We start from the raw sequence: 18,585 nt of genomic DNA, 5'->3' as shown, positions 1-18,585 counted from the left end.
AACATGCGTCACACATACCTAGAGCAAATTTGTTACAACAAATATTCACGCCATAATCCTGTGACCACAGAACACAGACCTAGAATGGAGAATAAATTGCCTAAGACCAGTGGAGCCCTACACCCATTGGCTGAGAGCAACAGTACATGACTGATAAATGATTCAGACCATTTGAATACTTTTGACCACCAGCTATGTTGTGACGCTGTGATTAGCTCTTGCTCGAGTACTCTTTGCATCATGACCTACATTTAATGTCAGGCAGCTAACTATCTGCAAGAATGGATGCATTTTGCACAGTAAGGAGACATACACACATGTGCATAAAGTGCTCAGTTTTTTAGCTCGTACATCTGCATTTTGGGAAACTTTACCATTTTTTTTTTTACCTTTCCAGATCTCGCGTCCTACCAGTGTATCTGTTTTATTAATTTCCATATTTGGCGTCACCCAACTAAAATTTTGACATCGTTATTTCATACTACAGCTATCTTCCCTCATGACTGCTTTTACTCTGCTTCTCACTACGGCACCTGATCCCTTCACTACAGAGCAGAGGTCTCGAACGCAGAGAAACAGCGCATTATTGATAAGTAATACAGGTAATTTTGAGCTGTAGATTAATCATGGGCGTTGACATGACGTTATACCGACTGTACATCGACATGAGGAATGTGTGACATATGTTTGTAACACATGTGTGATGCACCAGATCGCTCAGATACTTTTGTGCAAAGAAAAATATGAAAACATCCGAGCACTCAACTATAATGGGGAACATATTGCTCAAAAGCTGTGGGAGACTTTTCATCTTCGAAGTACAGACAGCAAACGACGACACTCTCACAATCAAAGTAAAATTGCTGAAAGGGTAGGGAATTGAACTTTCGTGCAAGTGACAGGCAGCATGATGACGTCGGCGACTGGGGGCATGGAGGTTCACTGTGCATGGGACGGGAGAGAGGGGAGGGGAGGTATGGCGTGGCCTTCAGAGGGCAGTGACATGACGGTGTCAGAATTCCAATAGCGATGCCGCCATGACCTTGATACATGTTGCCAGATGCGATGATGTCAGAATCCCAGGTACGCTGCTGCTGTCAGCAGAAACAGTCCATTGCCTGATGTGAATTCACCTTGATCCGCTACCCATACATCATATAATTAATACAGTAAGCTACACCCGCCATTAATGCAAGGAAAAACCGAAGTGCAAGGATCTTTTGAGTTTCTGAGTTACACCACGTTGGTTGCAGAAACGATTCATTATGGTAACACAGGGAAAGTGAGGATGCTACTATACACACAATAGCGTCACCGGTGCTACGTTAGATAAGATAGCCCATCGAGAAGCTCAAATAGAAATAACTGTGAAGCAAAAGATAATAAGGTGACTCTGAGAATCCGCATGGGCTGTGTCTTATAAAAGAAATACCCCAAAATTGACGAGTTAAACCAGCAATTTATAAAACAACAGCAAGTAAAATCCGTTCTGTGTCGTACAGAGAAACAAGGAAACAATAAAAAACCATTCAGTTGGCGTGGAACGTTTCTCATCTGACTTCCAGCACGTCGCCAATGAGAAAAGATCACCTATCAAAATCTGTTAACCTGACACAGTAAACTATCCAGAATACTGAATGGGCGTCATAACAGTACGAGTGAGGCACACATTTCAGTAATTTAAATTGTAATAACCGAAATATTACTGGATTCTGTATACATGTAACACCTCAAAGCTTCTGCAGAAGATATTAGTAGCTCCTACAGGATCCCCACACAGCCAGAATACACTATTGATGAAGACATTCCGGACACCTGGCTGAAAATAACTTACAAGTTCGTGGCGCCCGCCATCGGTAATGCTGGAATTCAATATGGTGTTGGCCCACCCTTACCCTTGATGACAGCTTCCACTCTCCCAGCATACGCTCAATCAGGTGCTGGAAGGTTTCTTGTGGAATCACAGCTCATTCTTGGCGGAGTGCTGCACTGAGGAGAGGTATCGACGTTGGTCGGTGAGGCCTGGCACGAAATCGGCGTTCCAAAACATCCCAAAGGTGTTCTATAGGATTCAGGTCAGGACACTGTGCAGGCCAGTCCATTACAGGGATGTTATTGTCGTGTAAGCACTCCGCCACAGGCCGGCATCATGAACAAGTGCTCGATCGTGCTGAAAGATGCAATCGCCATCCCCGAATTGCTCTTCAACAGTGAGAAGCAAAAAGGTGCTTAAAACATCAATGTAGGCGAGGTACTGGCAGAAGTAAAGCTGTGAGGACGGGGGGTGAGTCGTGCTTGGGTAGCTCAGATGATAGAGCACTTACCCGCGAAAGGCAAAGGTCCCGAGTTCGAGTCTCGGTCCGGCACACAGTTTTAATCTGCCAGGAAGTTTCAGTATCACACCTGTACACCCATGCGCACTGAGTATACAATTTGTTTAGCTTGAAACGTACACCTTAGGCATTGTGTTCCGACAGGAAAAATCACATGTTGTTAAATCTGGTGAACGTGGTGGCATATTGCTGACATTTCGTTCCTAAGTGAAGACGGCATGGACTCGTTCAAGGAATACCTTATATGCGTGACATGTTCGCCCATCTTGCTAGAAGAAGAAGTATTGTCCTTCATGTTCAGTGAGCTGAGCAGAAAATGTGTCAAAACTTTCCATATGTGCAATCGTGTTGATGGTAGTGTCCAATGATACACGTTCCAGTAACTCCGCACCAAACGCTGATTTTTTCATCATGGAGTGGTTGCTGACGCATAATGTGAGGGTTCTCTATTGCCCAGTACATCGTGGTCTGTGAATTCGCATAACCGGAAAGACAAATGCATGCTTCATCACTCAAGATGTAGTAGAAAGTGTCTAACAAGCCATCGTTGATGTTATTCAAAGTGCAATGATCTACACATTTCTCGCTATCATCCTCCTGTAATTGCTGCACAACCGTCACACGATATGCCTCCAGACTAAGACTTTTTAATATCCACTGGCGGCTTTTCCTACTTATATGCCTCTGTTGGGGCAATTTACATGTAAGACTTGTTTGGGCTCTGAATAATTGTTCGGCGAATGTCCGTAACAACTTCTGGTGTGCGAACTGAAGGAATTTTTGGTCGTTTTACATTTTGCACAGATCCGTAGGTACAGCAATTTTTATACAGACTCTATTGCTCTCTTTGCCGGTAGTCCTCTATCCGAATTGTTGACCTTGGTAATTTCGCGAGTTCCCTTAATCGAACCCGTTTTCACATATGCATCCACAATCCGAATTCTTTCTTCTGTCGAGAAAGTCGTTCCGCATATCGCAAAGAGAAGCGTCTAACTTCACTAATGAAATAAACTAAAATGCTGACAGAAGAATGGTAACGAGCGACTATTGCATGAAACTGCCCATTGTTGTAGCTGTTTACGAAGGGGTACCCAGAAAACACCAGAATTATATTTGAAAAGCTATATATTCTCAAACTGTTTACAAAACAACGTTATTCCCTTCAAAATAATCTCCATTACTACGAATACATTTGTCCCACCAGTGCTTCCACTATCCGAAACATTTTTTGTAGTGATCTTTAGAAATGTCTGACAGCTCCTCCATCGGTTTTTTCTTCTCAATGTTGTCAAATCAGTTTCTTTTCGTGCCCCTTTTCATACGTGGAAATAAGAGAAAGTCGCACCGAGTCAGGTCAGGCGAGTAACGTGCATGGGGTAGCGGAACCATACCATTTTTAGCCAAAAATTGTGTAACAGAGAGGGCTGTGTATGCAGATGCATTGCCTTGGTGGAGGAACCAGTCTTCTGTCTGACACAAATCGGACCTTTTTTGACGAACACAGTTGGGCAATCTTCTTGAAACGTCCAAATAAAAGGTTTGATTGACGGTCTGACCTGGGGAAACAAATTCTGAGTGGAGGACGCCCTATCTTTGGGGTGACATCGTTGTTCTTCGGGGTCGTGTGAGTGAGCAGTTTGGTTGGGAACTCTGGAGGAGCCAAGAGCGCAGTGTGAGAAAACGCCAGGACCGCTGGCGGCACGCATGCACTGCCAGATGGAAGGGCTGTGGTTGCGAGGGTACACGACCTACTCGTCAACTGGATCCAACAAGCTATACGTTGAGTGGATTTTGATTCTAGCAGTGAAACCTTCACCACTGTGAGATCTCACGATTCTCCAGTGACTTGGGTTTGTGTTGCTGCTCGAAGTGTCGCCGAGACGAAGAGCAGCGAGTGGAGTGCTTGGGGAAGGCGGATCTAATTAGCTTTCCTCGACTTCTTGTTACTAATTGCTGCATTCTGTGTGTTACTATTTGTTAAGTTCAGCCAGCGGTTACTGTATGTAACGGCAGTGTACGTTTCCTCGCCTTCTACATCTACATTTATACTCCACAAGCCACCCAACAGTATGTGGCGGAGGGCACTTTACGTGCCACTGTCATTACCTCCCATTCCTGTTCCAGTCGCGTATGGTTCGCGGGAAGAACGACTGCCGGAAAGCCTCCGTGCTCGCTCGAATCTCTCTAATTTTACATTCGTGATCTCCCTGGGAGGTATAAGTAGAGGGAAGCAATATATTCGATACCTCAGCCAAAAACGCTCCCTCTCGAAACCTGGACAGCAAGCTACACCGCGATGCAGAGCGCCTCTCTTGCAGAGTCTGCCACTTGAGTTTGCTAAACATCTCCGTAACGCTATCACGCTTACCAAATAAAAAAATGGTTCAAATGGCTCTGAGCACTATGGGACTCAACTGCTGAGGTCATTAGTCCCCTAGAACTTAGAACTAGTTAAACCTAACTAACCTAAGGACATCACAAACATCCATGCCCGAGGTAGGATTCGAACCTGCGACCGTAGCGGTCTTGCGGTTCCAGACTGCAGCGCCTTTAACCGCACGGCCACTTCGGCCGGCGCTTACCAAATAACCCTGTGACGAAACGTGCCGCTCTTCTTTGGATCTTCTCCATCTCCTCTGTCAACCCGACCTGGTACGAATCCCACACTGATGAGCAATACTCGAGTATAGGTCGAACGAGTGTTTTGTAAGCCACCTCCTTTGTTGATGGGCTACATTTTCTAAGGACTCTCCCAATGAATCTCAACCTGGTACCCGCCTTACCAACAATTAATTTTATATGATCATTCCCTTTCAAATCGTTCCACACGCATACTACCAGATATTTTACAGAAGTAACTGCTACCAGTGTTTGTTCCGCTATCATATAATCATACAATAAAGGATCCTTCTTTATTTGTATTCGCAATACATTACATTTTTCTATGTTAAGGATCAGTTGCCACTCCCTGCACCAAGTGCCTACCCGCTGCAGATCTTCCTGCATTTCGCTGCAATTTTCTAATGCTGCAACTCCTCTGTATACTACAGCATCATCCGCGAAAAGCCGTATGGAACTTCCGACACTATCTACTAGGTCATTTATACATATTGCGAAAAGCAATGGTACCATAACAGTCCCCTGTGGCACGCCAGAGGTTACTTTAACGTCTGTAGACGTCTCTCCATTGAGAACAACATGCTGTGTTCTGTTTGCTAAAAACTCTTCAATCCACCCACACAGCTGGTCTGATATTCCGTAGCCTCTTATTTTGTTTATCAGGCGACAGTGCAGAATTGTATCGTACGCCTTCCGGAAGTCAAGGAAAATGGCATCTACCTGGGAACTTGTATCTAATGTTTTCTGGGTCTCATGAACAAATAAAGCGAGTTGGGTCTCACACGATCGCTGTTTCCGGAATCCATATTGATTCCTACAGAGTAGATTCTGGGTTACCAGAAATGACATGATACGCGAGCAATAAACATGTTCTAAAATTCTACAACAGATCAATGTCAAAGATATGGGCCTATAGTTTTGCGCATCTGCTCCACGACTCTTCTCGAAAAATGGAACTACCTCTGCTCTTTTCCAATCATTTGGAACATTCCGTTCCTCTAGAAACTTGCGGTACACGTCTGTTAGAAGGGGGGCGAGTTCTTTCGCGTATTCAGTGTAGAATCGAATTGGTATTCTATCAGGTCCAGTGGACTTCCCTCTGTTGAGTGATTTCAGTTGCTTTTCTATTCCTTGGACACTTATTTCGATGTCAGCCATTTTTTCGTTCGTGCGAGGATTTAGAGAAGGAACTGCAGTGCTGTCTTCCTCTGTGAAACAGCTTTGTAAAAAGGTGTTTAGTATTTCAGCTTTACGCGTGTCATCCTCTGTTTCAATGCCATCATCATCCCGGAGTGTCTGGATATGCTGTTTCGATCCTCTTACTGATTTAACGTAAGACCAGAACTTCTTAAGAATTTCTCTCAAGTCGGTACATAGATGTTAAGTCCGATAGTGCTCAGAGCCATTTTTAAAAAAAATATATGTACCGACTTGAGAGAAATTCCTTAGATGTAAAGTCCCATAGTGCTCAGAGCCATTTTTAAAAAAAATATAAGGTCATCAGTCCCCTAGAACTTAGAACTACTTAAACCTAACTAACCTAAGGACATCACACACATCCATGCCCGAGGCAGGATTCGAACCTGCGAGCGTAGCGGTCACGCGGTTCCGGACTGAAGCGCCGAGAACCGCTCGGCCACAGCAGCCGGCTATGTTAAATTTTTTATAATTACCATTCTTGGCGTTAAATGCCTTCAGCCGTGATTGTCGCTACTTGTCTTAAAATTCTAATGTGGCAATTGTATTTTAGCAGTTAACCTTTAAGACCTTGGTGATTTGATTTGATATTTTAATAACTGTAGTTTGTATGTTGCAACAAGTTAAACAATTCTTAATGTATCGGCATTAAGACCTTCAGGCGTGAAACTACTCTTCATTTATTGCCATTAAGGCCATCAGCCGTGAGTGTCGTTACTTGTCTTAAAATTTTAATTTGGCAATTGTATTTTTTGCAGCGAGCTGTAAGACCTTGGTCACTTGTCTTATATTTAATAACTATAATTGTAAGTTGCAGCAAGTTTAATCAATTATTAATTTATTGCCATTAAGGCCTTCAGGGATGAAATAATTCTTAAATTATTGCGATTACTTTAATTTGTTGTTGATTTTAAATAAATTGTGTGTGATTAAAGGAAAAGCCAACCAGTAGTAATTGATTACGGCCCCGTCCAATCCTGTCTACCCAGACTACCAGATCCCATCTACAACACTGGCCATTAAAATTGCTACACCAAGAAGAAATGCAGATGATAAACGCATATTCATTGGACAAATACATTGTACTAGATCTGACATGTGATTACATTTTTACATAATTTGGGTGCATAGATCCTGAGAAATCAGTACCCAGAACAACCACCCTTGGCCGTAATAACGGTCTTGATACGCCTGGGCATTGGGTCAAGCAGAGCTTGGATGGCGTGTACAGGTACAGCTGCCCACGAAGCTTCAACACGATAGCACAGTTCATCAACAGTAGTGACTGCCGTATTGTGACGAGCCAGTTGCACGGCCACCATCGACCAGACGTTTTGAATTGGTGAGAGATCTGGAGAATGTGCTGGCCAGGCCAGCAGTCGAACATTTTCTGTATCCAGAAAGGCCCGTACAGGACCTGCAACATGCGGTCGTGCATTATCCTGCTGAAATGTAGGGTTTCGCAGATATCGAACGAAGGGTAGAGCCACGGCTCGTAACATATCTGAAATGTAAGGTCCACTGTTCAAAGTGCCGTCAATGTGAACAAGAGGTGACCGAGACGTGTAACCAATGGCACCCCATACCATCACGCCGGGTGATACGCCAGTTTGGCGATGACGAATACACGCTTGCCATGTGCGTTGACCGCGATGTCGCCAAACACGGATGCGACCATTATGATGCTGCAAACAGAACCTGGACTCGTCCGAAAAAATGACGTTTTGCCATTCGTGCACCCAGGTTCGTCGTTGAGTACACCATCGCAGGCGCTGATGTCTGTGACGCAGCGTCAAGGATAACCGCAGCCATGGTCTCCGAGCTGATAGTCCATTCTGGTGCAAACGTCGTCGAACTGTTCGTGCAGATGGTTGTTGTCTTGCAAACGTCCCCATCTTTTGACTCAGGGATCCCGACATGGTTGCACGTTCCATTACAGCCATGCGGATAAGATGCCTGTCATCTCGACTGTTAGTGATACGAGGCCGTTGGGATCCAGAACGGCGTTCCGTATTACCCTCCTGAACCCACTGATTCCATATTCTGCTAACAGCCATTGGATATCGATCAACAGGAGCAGCAATGTCGCGACACGATAACCGCAAACGCGATAGGCTACAATCCGAGCTTTATCGAAGTCGGAGACGTGATGGTACGCTTTTCTCCTCCTTACACGAGGCATCACAACAACCTTTCACCAGGCAACGCCGGTCAACTGCTGTTTGTGTATGAAAAATCGGTTGGAAACTTTCCTCATGTCAGCACGTTGTAGGTCTCGCCACCGGCGCCAACCTTGTGTGAATGCTCTAAAAAGCTAATCACTTGCATATCACAGCATCTTCTTCCTGTCGGTTAAAATTCGCGTTTGTAGCAGGTCATGTTCGTGGTGTAGCAATTTTAATGGCCAGTGGTGTATATATACTTCTCTTTTTTGAGGGGGGGGGGGGGGGGATGGGGACGTGGTTGCTGCCTCGCACACTATTTGGGAAGTCGAAATATTGCATTCGCACTCAGAGGTGAGGTGGGCTACTTTGAACTGCGTCACCTTCGACTTCGGTTATTTACTCGGTTATTAACAAAAAAATAAAAATCACTCTGTATAAACGATACCAAACAAAAATCGAAAAATACCGGTTAATCGAAACTCAGATACCCGTACCGTTTTAAGCTGCACCTGTTTTTCCCGCCCCTGGAGTGCAGAGGAGCGGCCGAGTGCGGTGCGCTGTGGCTGAGCGGTGGCGCTCTGTTGTGTGCCGCAGGTGCAGCGCCGGCTGGTGGGCGGCGCCGGCTGGCCGCGGCGCTGTTCGCGGAGCTGCTGGGGACTGCGGCTCTGCTCTTCCTGGGCTGCACGGCCGGCGTGCGGGGCGTCGCGCAGCAGGGGCCGCAGCAGCAGCAACAGGGACCCTGCGACGTGGGCGCCGCACTCGTGTCGGGCATGGCCGTCGCCGCCGTCATACAGGTGAGTGGCTCCCCGCTGCCGCCTGCGCGAGACACTGTATCATCCGTGCCGTAGGATAGCCTCGCTAGTGAGGAGTTGCTATTCTGTACACTACTGACGCCCGTTGCCGGCCTGCGGGCCTATTGTTCGTCTACTATACTGGCAGGAGGCGAGGTGTCCGTAAGGCCGTTCGTTCGGTTTGGTGTGCATTGACTGCGGGCATAAAGCGTTATTTTAGAAATACTGACACGGAAAACTCGTCACTGCACCCGCCTCAGACGGCCCGGTCGACAGCCCGTCGAAAACTGAACACAGGTCAAGCGTGAAAACAAGATGTAGGTGTGAAACTTTCTGGCAGATTAAAACTGTGTGTCGGACCGAGACTCTCTTGCCTTTCCTGGGCAAGAAGCTGTGAGGTCGGGGCGTGAGTCGCGCTTGGGTAGCGCAGTTGGTAGAGCACTTGCCCGCGAAAGGCAAAGGTCCCGAGTTCGAGTCTCGGTCGGGCGCACAGTTTTAATCTGCCAGGAAGTTTCATATCAGCGCACACTCCGCTTCAGAGTGAAAATCTCATTCTGGAAACATCCCCCAGGCTGTGGCTAAGCCATGTCTCCGCAATATCCTTTCTTTCAGGAGTGCTAATTCTACAAAGTTCGCAGGAGAGCTTCTGTAAAGTTTGGAAGGTAGGAGACGATGTACTGGCAGTAGTGAGCCTGTGAGGACGGGGTGTGAGTCGTGTTTGGGTAGCTCAGTCGGCAGAGCACTTGCCCGCCCAAGGCGAAGGTCCCGAGTTCGAGAGTCGGTCCGGCATACAGTTTTAATCCGCCAGGAAGTTTCGTATCAGCGAACACTCCGCTGCAGAGTGAAAATCTCATTCAGGATGTAGTTGTGTTGGACTCTGAAAAAAAAGGCAGTAGAGAAACAGTGAACGGTCCAAGCTTAACAAGTGCAACATTGAGCGAAGAACTGATGCGGTGGCATTGTGATTAAGTGGTTGCAGTTTTGGAGTAAAATGCTGCCGAGCCTTGTTCAAAGCTCCATTCTGCCTACTTTTTATTTCATTTTTTCCCTTTCCGCTGTATTCAAATTTGTGTGTGTCATATTGTAAGGGCGAGACCGTGTGGCCGAGCGGTTCTAGGCGCTTCAGTCCGGAACCGCGCGGCTGCTACGCTCGTAGGTTCGAATCCTGCCTCGGGCATGGATGTGTGTGATCTCCTTGGGTTAGTTAGGTTTAAGTAGTTCTAAGTTCTAGGGGACTGATGACCTCATATCTTAAGTCCCATAGTGCTCAGAGCCATTTCAGCTGCCATAGTGTAACGTCCGTTTGCAACAGCGAGGTCTAAGCAAGGGACATAAAATGAAAGTTGATTCTGCACAACTACTCTATTATCAGCCCAAAGAAAGTGGTTTTCGAATGGGAACTGCAAATCTTTGATGACAAAAAAGAAATGTGCGAAATCTTATGGAACTTAACTGGTAAGGTCATCAGTCCCTAAGCTTACACACTACTTAACCTAAATTATCCTAAGGACAAACACACACACACCCATGCCCGATGGAGGACTCGAACCTCCGCCGGGATCAGCCGCACAGTCCATGACTGCAGCGCCCCAGACCGCTCAACTAATCCCGCGTGGCTTTGATGACAAGGCGACAAGTCAGCCGAATCCCCCACCGGAAAACACGTCTGGTGTGTCATACACGGCATTAATGACAGTATGTGTGTCACATGATATGAGCTAATTTGTACGCATGGTGAGTGAGTGAGACCTTGCCCGATTTAGGTGTTCGTATTAATGTGAATATGATCACTCCCAAGGAAATGATGAAAGCATAACCGTTTGTCAGATAAGCTGCAACAAAAAAAAAACGCAACAGTTTCACAATCACACAGTTTCTCTGTGCCCTGTCGAAACGTCTGTTTTAACGTTTTTGAACTTGCGGTCCTTTTTTTGGAAATGTCGACTCTTGAATTTCTTTGTTGTAACAAAGTTCACATCTGTTTACTTGTTGTCTTCATTTCTGTCACACGTCTTGCGGTACCTCGCCTGCTATCACTATTTATCACATTTACTTGTGACGGTAATGTATTCTAACCACACGACTTAAATTCTATAACCAATATATAGTCTGACAACTGCCGAGACTACAGAAAGAGAACATACATTTCAATGACGATATAATCAGTTCGTAAAGTTGTAAAATAAATAAATAAATAAATAAATGGCATTGTGAGGTTTAGAACCCACCTCGCCTACTGTGACCACTTATCACGACACAGTCGCCATCACACTCTACTCAATGTTGCATTGGTTATTACTGGACTGTTCAACGTTTCTATTTTGCTTTTTTCTCACAGTTCAGTACACATTCTTCCTATTTTCATGCTTCATCTGTGTTCAGTTTTTGAGGGGTATCCACTGGATCATCTCACCACCAAATGTGAAGGAGTTGTGATGGGGACGTTCCCTTGTGAGTGATTTTTAGTTTTGCATTTATCATTAGGTTTTATTGAAGAGTCGTTGTGAGGAATCCGAGTTGAAAGTGTGTTCATGAATGTTATTATACACGCATTTCAGCAGAGAATCGCGAAGGTGGACACGGTGCACACGGCACTGTCGAGAAGAAGTTAAGTGTGACAGAGGTGGGAGAGGCGGCTCGAGGAAATTCTGCGCCGTTATTTGGCAACGAATCTGCAGGACTAGACGAACCCCTTCGAAACGACTGAGAGCAACTTTGTGCTGAAGTACTCACTGAGTGGAGAAGTGGCCCGTAATTTGGTCGAGGTAGTGCAGTCATGTATGAGAGCCCATCAAAGAGCTATTGGAATTCCCTAGCAGCTGAAGGTACATTTGCTTAGCAAATCCTCAAATAAATCAGTTCAACAATATTCTTATTAGTCATCTTACGCTGTAATTGTGTTTTTTCTTCTAGACTTTGACAGCTCTTAACTTGTTGGGAGATGCGTCTGATCAGAAGGGGGTAGGGGTGACAGTTCAGTTGTCGCGATTCAGCCAACCTTCTCAAGGTGAGCATGCCTGCAGCTGTGGTCACTTGTCTTTCATCGGAGGGGGGGGGGGGAATGGAAACATGGCATGGGGCCTCCTCGGTTCCTTGGGAGTCGCACCGACTTGCTATCGAACGGCTTAAGGAATTGGACAGGCTCTTATTCGAAGTAACCTTACTGCTCAGTGCGCTGGCCAACCGAACCGATCGGCAGGCCGACCGAACGATACAGAATAGGACTGCAGTCCACATGGCTTATCACTCGACTGCGGTGTGTGACAAAGAGGCCAGTAAACTCCCCGTATCACTGTGGATGTGGCCAAAAGCGACTGATACTACCTTGCCTTACGAGACTGGCAGAGCCATCTGCTCAGTATTAATGTCTGAGAAGACTGCGTCGGTGCGATGCGTTTCCTTTTCTGGTCACTACATCTTGCATTGTATGGCGACACACGTTATTTGATCAAACGTGTCAGTACAGCGAATACTGGATATTAATACGAGATATGTCCACCATTGAGCTTGATGATGGCTCGAACTGTACTGCAGACGTTTCGAATGACGTGTCTGGATGTCTGTGAAGGAATGACAGACCAGTCTCCTTCAACAGCCGAAACCAGAGAACGTGTTGCACGCTGGGTTTCCGAGCAAAGTCGACGATCTAGCTTAGTAGTCGTCAAACGTTCTTGCTCAAGACCCAATACTGACATTTTGAGATGGCGCCTAGAACCGCATATGTACTGATCTTATTATTAATTGGTAACCTACATAAAGAAGTATGTTATGTGCTGCCAATACAGTAGCTTCAGTAAGGGCGTGATAAGCTCGCCGTCGGCCTACAAATATTAGTCGGTGAAAGTCAGCACCATTTGCAATACTTCCTATTGGCTGTTCCTTTTTTCAGATTGCTATCTCCCTCGGCGATGACAAAGTTGTGACACTGAAATTGCCAGACGAAGTTTTGTTATGCTGCCTGCGTGAATGAATGGTTAACTGATTAAGAACAGTAATTTGTACTTACATTTAAATGCATTATTCAATATGAGACACGACCACAAATGTTTACGAACGTTTTGGATGTCATCTCACCTGCACTCATTTACCAGAGGTTGAAAATACCGCTACAGTTGTAAGGTTCTTTTATTTATAGCACTTGGGTTCTAAATACACACTTGTGTTACAAATAAAAGAACCTTACAACTGTTATGGTATTTTCAACCTCTTGTACAATGCTCATTTGTGGATGTTCCTCTGACAGGATTGTTTGTAGCATTACTTTAATTACATATTCCTTGCATGAAATACTTACCGCAATTGAAGATGACAGTCTCTATAACGCACTATCACAAAGCCCAAATTCACTGATTAACCATGTCTTAAAATATCACTGTCTCTGTATTTTTGTTTGTTAGTAAACACGAAAACTAAACTCTTAAGAAGGTCTTAACGGTAGTTCACGTATTTGGTTTTGGTTAGTTGCTAGATGCACTTTGTTAAAAAATACGGATGCGAAATGCAGCCCGCACGAATATCTTATTCGGGCCGCATGTGGTCCCTAGGCTGCAGTTTGATGACCACTGCTCTAGCTCATCTCAAAGGTGTCGGACTGACTTCAGGTCAGGACTCTGGGAAGGCCAGTCCATTTTAGGAATTTTTTGCCCACAGACCATTGTCTCAAAGATTCTACTTCATGACAGGGCCCATCATCATCCTGATACAAACAAACATTATCTCCAAACTGTTCCTCTAGCGTAAACAGTAAAAAATGTTGTAAATTGTGCTCATACTCTTCCGCGTCTATCGTTTTCTTAAACGTAGCAGGGGGACCAGAGGCATGCCACGAAAAACACTCACACACGCCTCTGCACCACCTTCCCCGTATTTCACTATCGGCACTACATACGATGGCAGAGGTAATGTTCTTCAGTCATTCACGAAACCCACTCCCTTCCAGCGAATTTCCACAAAGAATAGCGTGACTGATTACTCCAGACCGTCCACTGTCCAGTCACCCACTGTGTCGGTTAGCATCGTGCCCCTCTCTTTTTCGGTCTCTACAACCAGTCGTTGTCCTAGCTCGATGCTGATAGCACTCTAGAATTTAATGAATTTCCCTTCCATGCATCCCGTGCATTTTTTACAATCACTTTGCGCAGTCCTTGACGGTTCAGTACAGCAGGATTGCCTGGTCTTGTTTAAACTGTAGTTGTTTCTTCGCGTTTCCATGTCGGTCAAATCACCAGCAATCCACACGAATGGCTTTACGAGGCTTCAAATGTCCCTGATGGATTTGTTACTCAAGAGACATCCAGTGAAGAGTCCACGTTTGAATTAACTGAGCTCTCGTGATCGTCTCCTTCCCTATTGGTAACGTCTCCTTTTAGTGGTCAGTTCCGTATTTCACTTTACAATGGTGCGGATACTCTCGACCAGATAGTGGACCTAGCCCTTGTGTTTCCTTAGTTGAGTGGTTGGGTCACGAGTCCGCCGATTCCCAGTCGGCCAGTGCTGACACACTCAGAGGCCATCGAGGAAAAGGCGGGCCGAGTGAAGACCAGCCACGTGGAGAGCGAGCGGTGAGGGACGAGAGTCACTCGTGCGGCTTCGCCACGAGGACACACTGGGTGCTCTCACCTGAAGAAATAACGCTGCAGCATGGTTACAAACAGCCGCGTTCCTGCTGAAAATCGCTAGTGTTATTGCCATACTGCGCTGATGTGCATGATGATTGCAGATAATTGTTCGCTTACAGGTGCAGAGACTGGATACTGAAGCCATCCGCTTTACTGGCGTTTCGAAGAAGGAAGGAAGATTGGCGTTTAATTTTCCGATTATAGCAAAGGCATAGAGGTGGAGCATATCTCGGAAATCTGTCGTGGCCTCCTGGAACGAACCATATCAGATTTATACCGTTACATGTGTAGTATTTATTCTTTCGGACATGTTAGAAAAATGTGTGTGGGTGGCTGAGGCGATTAAGGCAACCGTTCTAGAGAAGTCCCTGCCTGACCAAAAATTTTCATGTGCAACCGTTTAATAATTTCACCGCAAAAAGCAACAACGTCATACAGATTTCCCTTAGTCATCTCACATTTGCTTCAAGCAGATTATGGAAACCACGGAAAAAGCAAATCTGGCTGACTAGATAATGATTTGAACAGCTACCCTCATGATCGCAAGTCCAGTTGTTCAATTTTTGTTGTCTCCTTCCTCCTCGACTAGCTCAGCTCCCACGAAGCATAACTCATTTCCATATTGTTGACTTTCTTACTGTCAAGTTTTATCATCTGGTTGTGGGGCTAATGTGTTGAGCCAAGGTTCTACATGTACAGAACAATAACAAAATAGTAAGAATAGAAGTAAGACTCTTCATCAAAATTCGGAGCTTCTTGACAAAAAAAAAACAATATCTTCTTCCACACTAAATTCTCTTGAGAACTGGAAGTCGTCTTGTAAAATAAAACTTCTTCAACACTAGAACTGTTTTAATCGTAGGGAACTTCTTACAAATTCGGATTCTAGTGAAAACACCGTTAACTTTTATAAGATCTGAGCTACGTATCTTTCTTGTTTTCCTTTTATCCCTTACAGACTGAGTTGACCGCTCTGTACATGACTTGGAATTTTTTTAACTTTATGTGCTTATTGATATCATAGTTATAACTGAAATCACAGCCTAAACAGGTAAATCAAAAACTTGTTCAAAAATGGCTCTGAGCACTATGGGACTTAACATCGGAGGTCATCAGTCCCCTAGAACTTCGAACTACTTAAACCTAACTAATCTAAGGACATCACACACATCCATGCCCGAAGCAGGATTTGAACCTGCGACCGTAGCGGTCACGCGGTTCCAGACTGAAACGCCTAGAACCGCACGGCCACATCAGCCGGCCACAAGTGAATGTAACAAAGTTCACATGACCACTTAATTAAATTGATCAATTAATTAACCTTTCTGATGATGAAAAGTGCCACGTCCACCTAGACTTGGCATCAATTTTCGCCAGTGCCAGGCCCACCTGGACTTGGAATGAAACAGTTAAAGCCCCTACCGACCACCACGTCCCCTTACCGACCCATGCTCGTTGGCTAACATGTACTAATGTGTACTGCCGTTTACTAATGTGCACTAACGTGTACTAACCTACATTAAACCTATATCAAATTTTGTGTATATAAATGAGCCAAGTTTGAATTCTGATGGTCAGTTCGTGTTTCGTTACCAACACAAGAAAATTGTGGCAAACAAAGCCACAATTTTAAGTCACCTGTGATGACTCAAAATCGTCGGCTTTGCCTCTCACGCACTACGAGCGCGAGACTGTCCAAGTCACAGCCTGGACCTTTGTACTCGCGTCGGACATACTCCTCTGTAAATATTCTAACTAAACTATGACCCGAATACTGTTGTTCAATCCACATGGTCTAGGACGTGGCCAGAGCACACCCCCAGTACCTAAGCCGAGAACATCGCTCGCCCCACCTGTAGTTAACCACTGAGAGACGAGCCGGCCGAAGTGGCCGTGCGGTTAAAGGTGCTGCAGTCTGGAACCGCAAGACCACTGCGGTCGCAGGTTCGAATCCTGCCTCGGGCATGGATGTTTGTGATGTCCTTAGGTTAGTTAGGTTTAACTAGTTCTAAGTTCTAGGGGACTAATGACCTCAGCAGTTGAGTCCCATAGTGCTCAGAGCCATTTGAACCGCTGAGAGACGGAGATATGCTGCAATCACATCCCTTGCACCCTCGTAGCTACTTGCCTCAGCTATTAGATCTAACAAAACCTCCAAGTAGAAAAAATAAGGACCAACTCGAACTCTCTCATATTCTATATCGTCCCACAAATACTTAACGTACGGTACATATTATTTAGGCATCGAGTATATCTATCACTCTCATACAAAAAACACTCGCCCTAATGTACCTGGGGTCATGTTGCACGATCAGCAGACACGCAAACAGCTCCTATTTTCAGTGCACAGTATCAAACTGCTCCTAAATAATGCAGTACACATAACGGTAAACAACCTCAGTACTCGTAATCTGTCCAAATAACGCATAGCAAAATAACTCAACAGACGCGCGCAATCAACCTGTCCCACACTAAGCCACACGTCCGACAGCTCTCAATTCGCTTAAAGGTCTCTGTTCGACCCCTCGAGCACGACTTCATGACAGCCGCATTCACACCTAACACCGGAGAAATTCATTTCACCTAGACGCTGAACATGACTATCCAAGCCAGGCCGCGGGCGCCGTCTGTCACCGCCTTAAAAAAAATGGCTCTGAGCACTATGGGACTTAACTTTTCACGTCATCAGTTCCCTAGAACTGAGAACTACTTAAACCTAAATACCCTAAGGACATAACACACATCCATGCCCAAGGCAGGATTCGAACCTGCGACCGTAGCGGTCGCACGGTTCCAGACTGTAGCGCCTACAACCGCTCGGCCACACTGGCTGGCTAAAAAGAGTTCTGAGGGTGACTTAGGTCCGCTGATGTAAGAGGGAAGATTAGCTCTGAGTGGCGGGTCTGTAGAGAGAAAGAGCAGGTTGACGGTGCTTTCCTGGGACTGGAGAGCATTGCGGTATATAGACGCTGTAGGAATTGCGCCACCATCAGAGGGCATCATTCAAGATATCCGATTTTGGTGGGGAGTTTGAATTTTGGCGGAAGATCATACAATTCGTTTACCTAACAAAAATGGCTCCAAGTTCAACTGTGTTTAGCTCCTATCACAACCACCAGAGCGCTCTGTCGTCACCTCAGTTGATTACGCTATTACCGTTATTCAAGATATCTGCACCCAGTGCGAAAGGTGTCACCTTTCCGGAACCTGCATGCTACAGTAAAATTCCAACTTGGCTTTAGTCACACTCTACATATCGTTCAGCTGATCCCATTTCCAGATCTTTACGCATCTGATCTCTGCAATTTAAGTCGGAGAAAGACATATCCATTACCTTCTTCAGCCTGTCTAGAAACAGAATGACCTCAGTTACTGCAACAGGACCTTGTCTTGACCATTCGCCGGAAATGCGCGCAATATTGTACGTCCCAAACTAGATATAAGTACAACAGATCCTCAAAATCCTATCATCTTTATTCTCTACCATCAAACAGTAAAAAAAAATACCAACTATAAAAGCTCATCCTATTTACAAGTCACGAAGGCACCAATGCGATCCACCTCCAGCGCGGACAAACCGAATTCACAATACTCTCCCCGAATAACTCAGAGTGCGGCCATCCAAGAATTCCTAACGGCTCACCAAGTCCGACATCTCAAACTGCAGCTGCCTATGTGGACAAGATCTTATTAAATATTCAGACGCTGCAGAGACCACTTTAAAGTTTGATCACCCATACTCTAAGCGAATGAGAAGCTGCCTCTGACCCTTGTTCAAACACTGTTTTCTAACATGCCTTTGCACACTGCCGAACATTTCGTCTATCTGCCGCGACTTCGAAGTCTGTGTCTGATTGTAAAC

At 45.4% G+C, this 18,585-nt stretch overlaps 1 protein-coding gene across 1 annotated transcript in view; it reads left to right on the top strand.

The window, feature by feature from the left end:
• Positions 1-1,037: 1,037 nt before the first annotated feature.
• The window catches only part of LOC124594665 (lens fiber major intrinsic protein-like), a 53,766-nt gene continuing 36,218 nt past the window's right edge, over positions 1,038-18,585 (top strand). The window contains exons 1-2 of the mRNA XM_047133035.1: positions 1,038-1,083; positions 8,909-9,108. Of these exons, the coding sequence (XP_046988991.1) occupies positions 1,038-1,083; positions 8,909-9,108 (246 nt within the window). The remainder of the gene's footprint in view (positions 1,084-8,908; positions 9,109-18,585) is intronic.

Source organism: Schistocerca americana, chromosome 2 (assembly GCF_021461395.2).
Source record: "Schistocerca americana isolate TAMUIC-IGC-003095 chromosome 2, iqSchAmer2.1, whole genome shotgun sequence".
NCBI lineage: Eukaryota > Metazoa > Arthropoda > Insecta > Orthoptera > Acrididae > Schistocerca > Schistocerca americana.
Note: the sequence above shows the minus strand (reverse complement) of the source record. Positions and strands in the feature narration are given on the sequence as shown.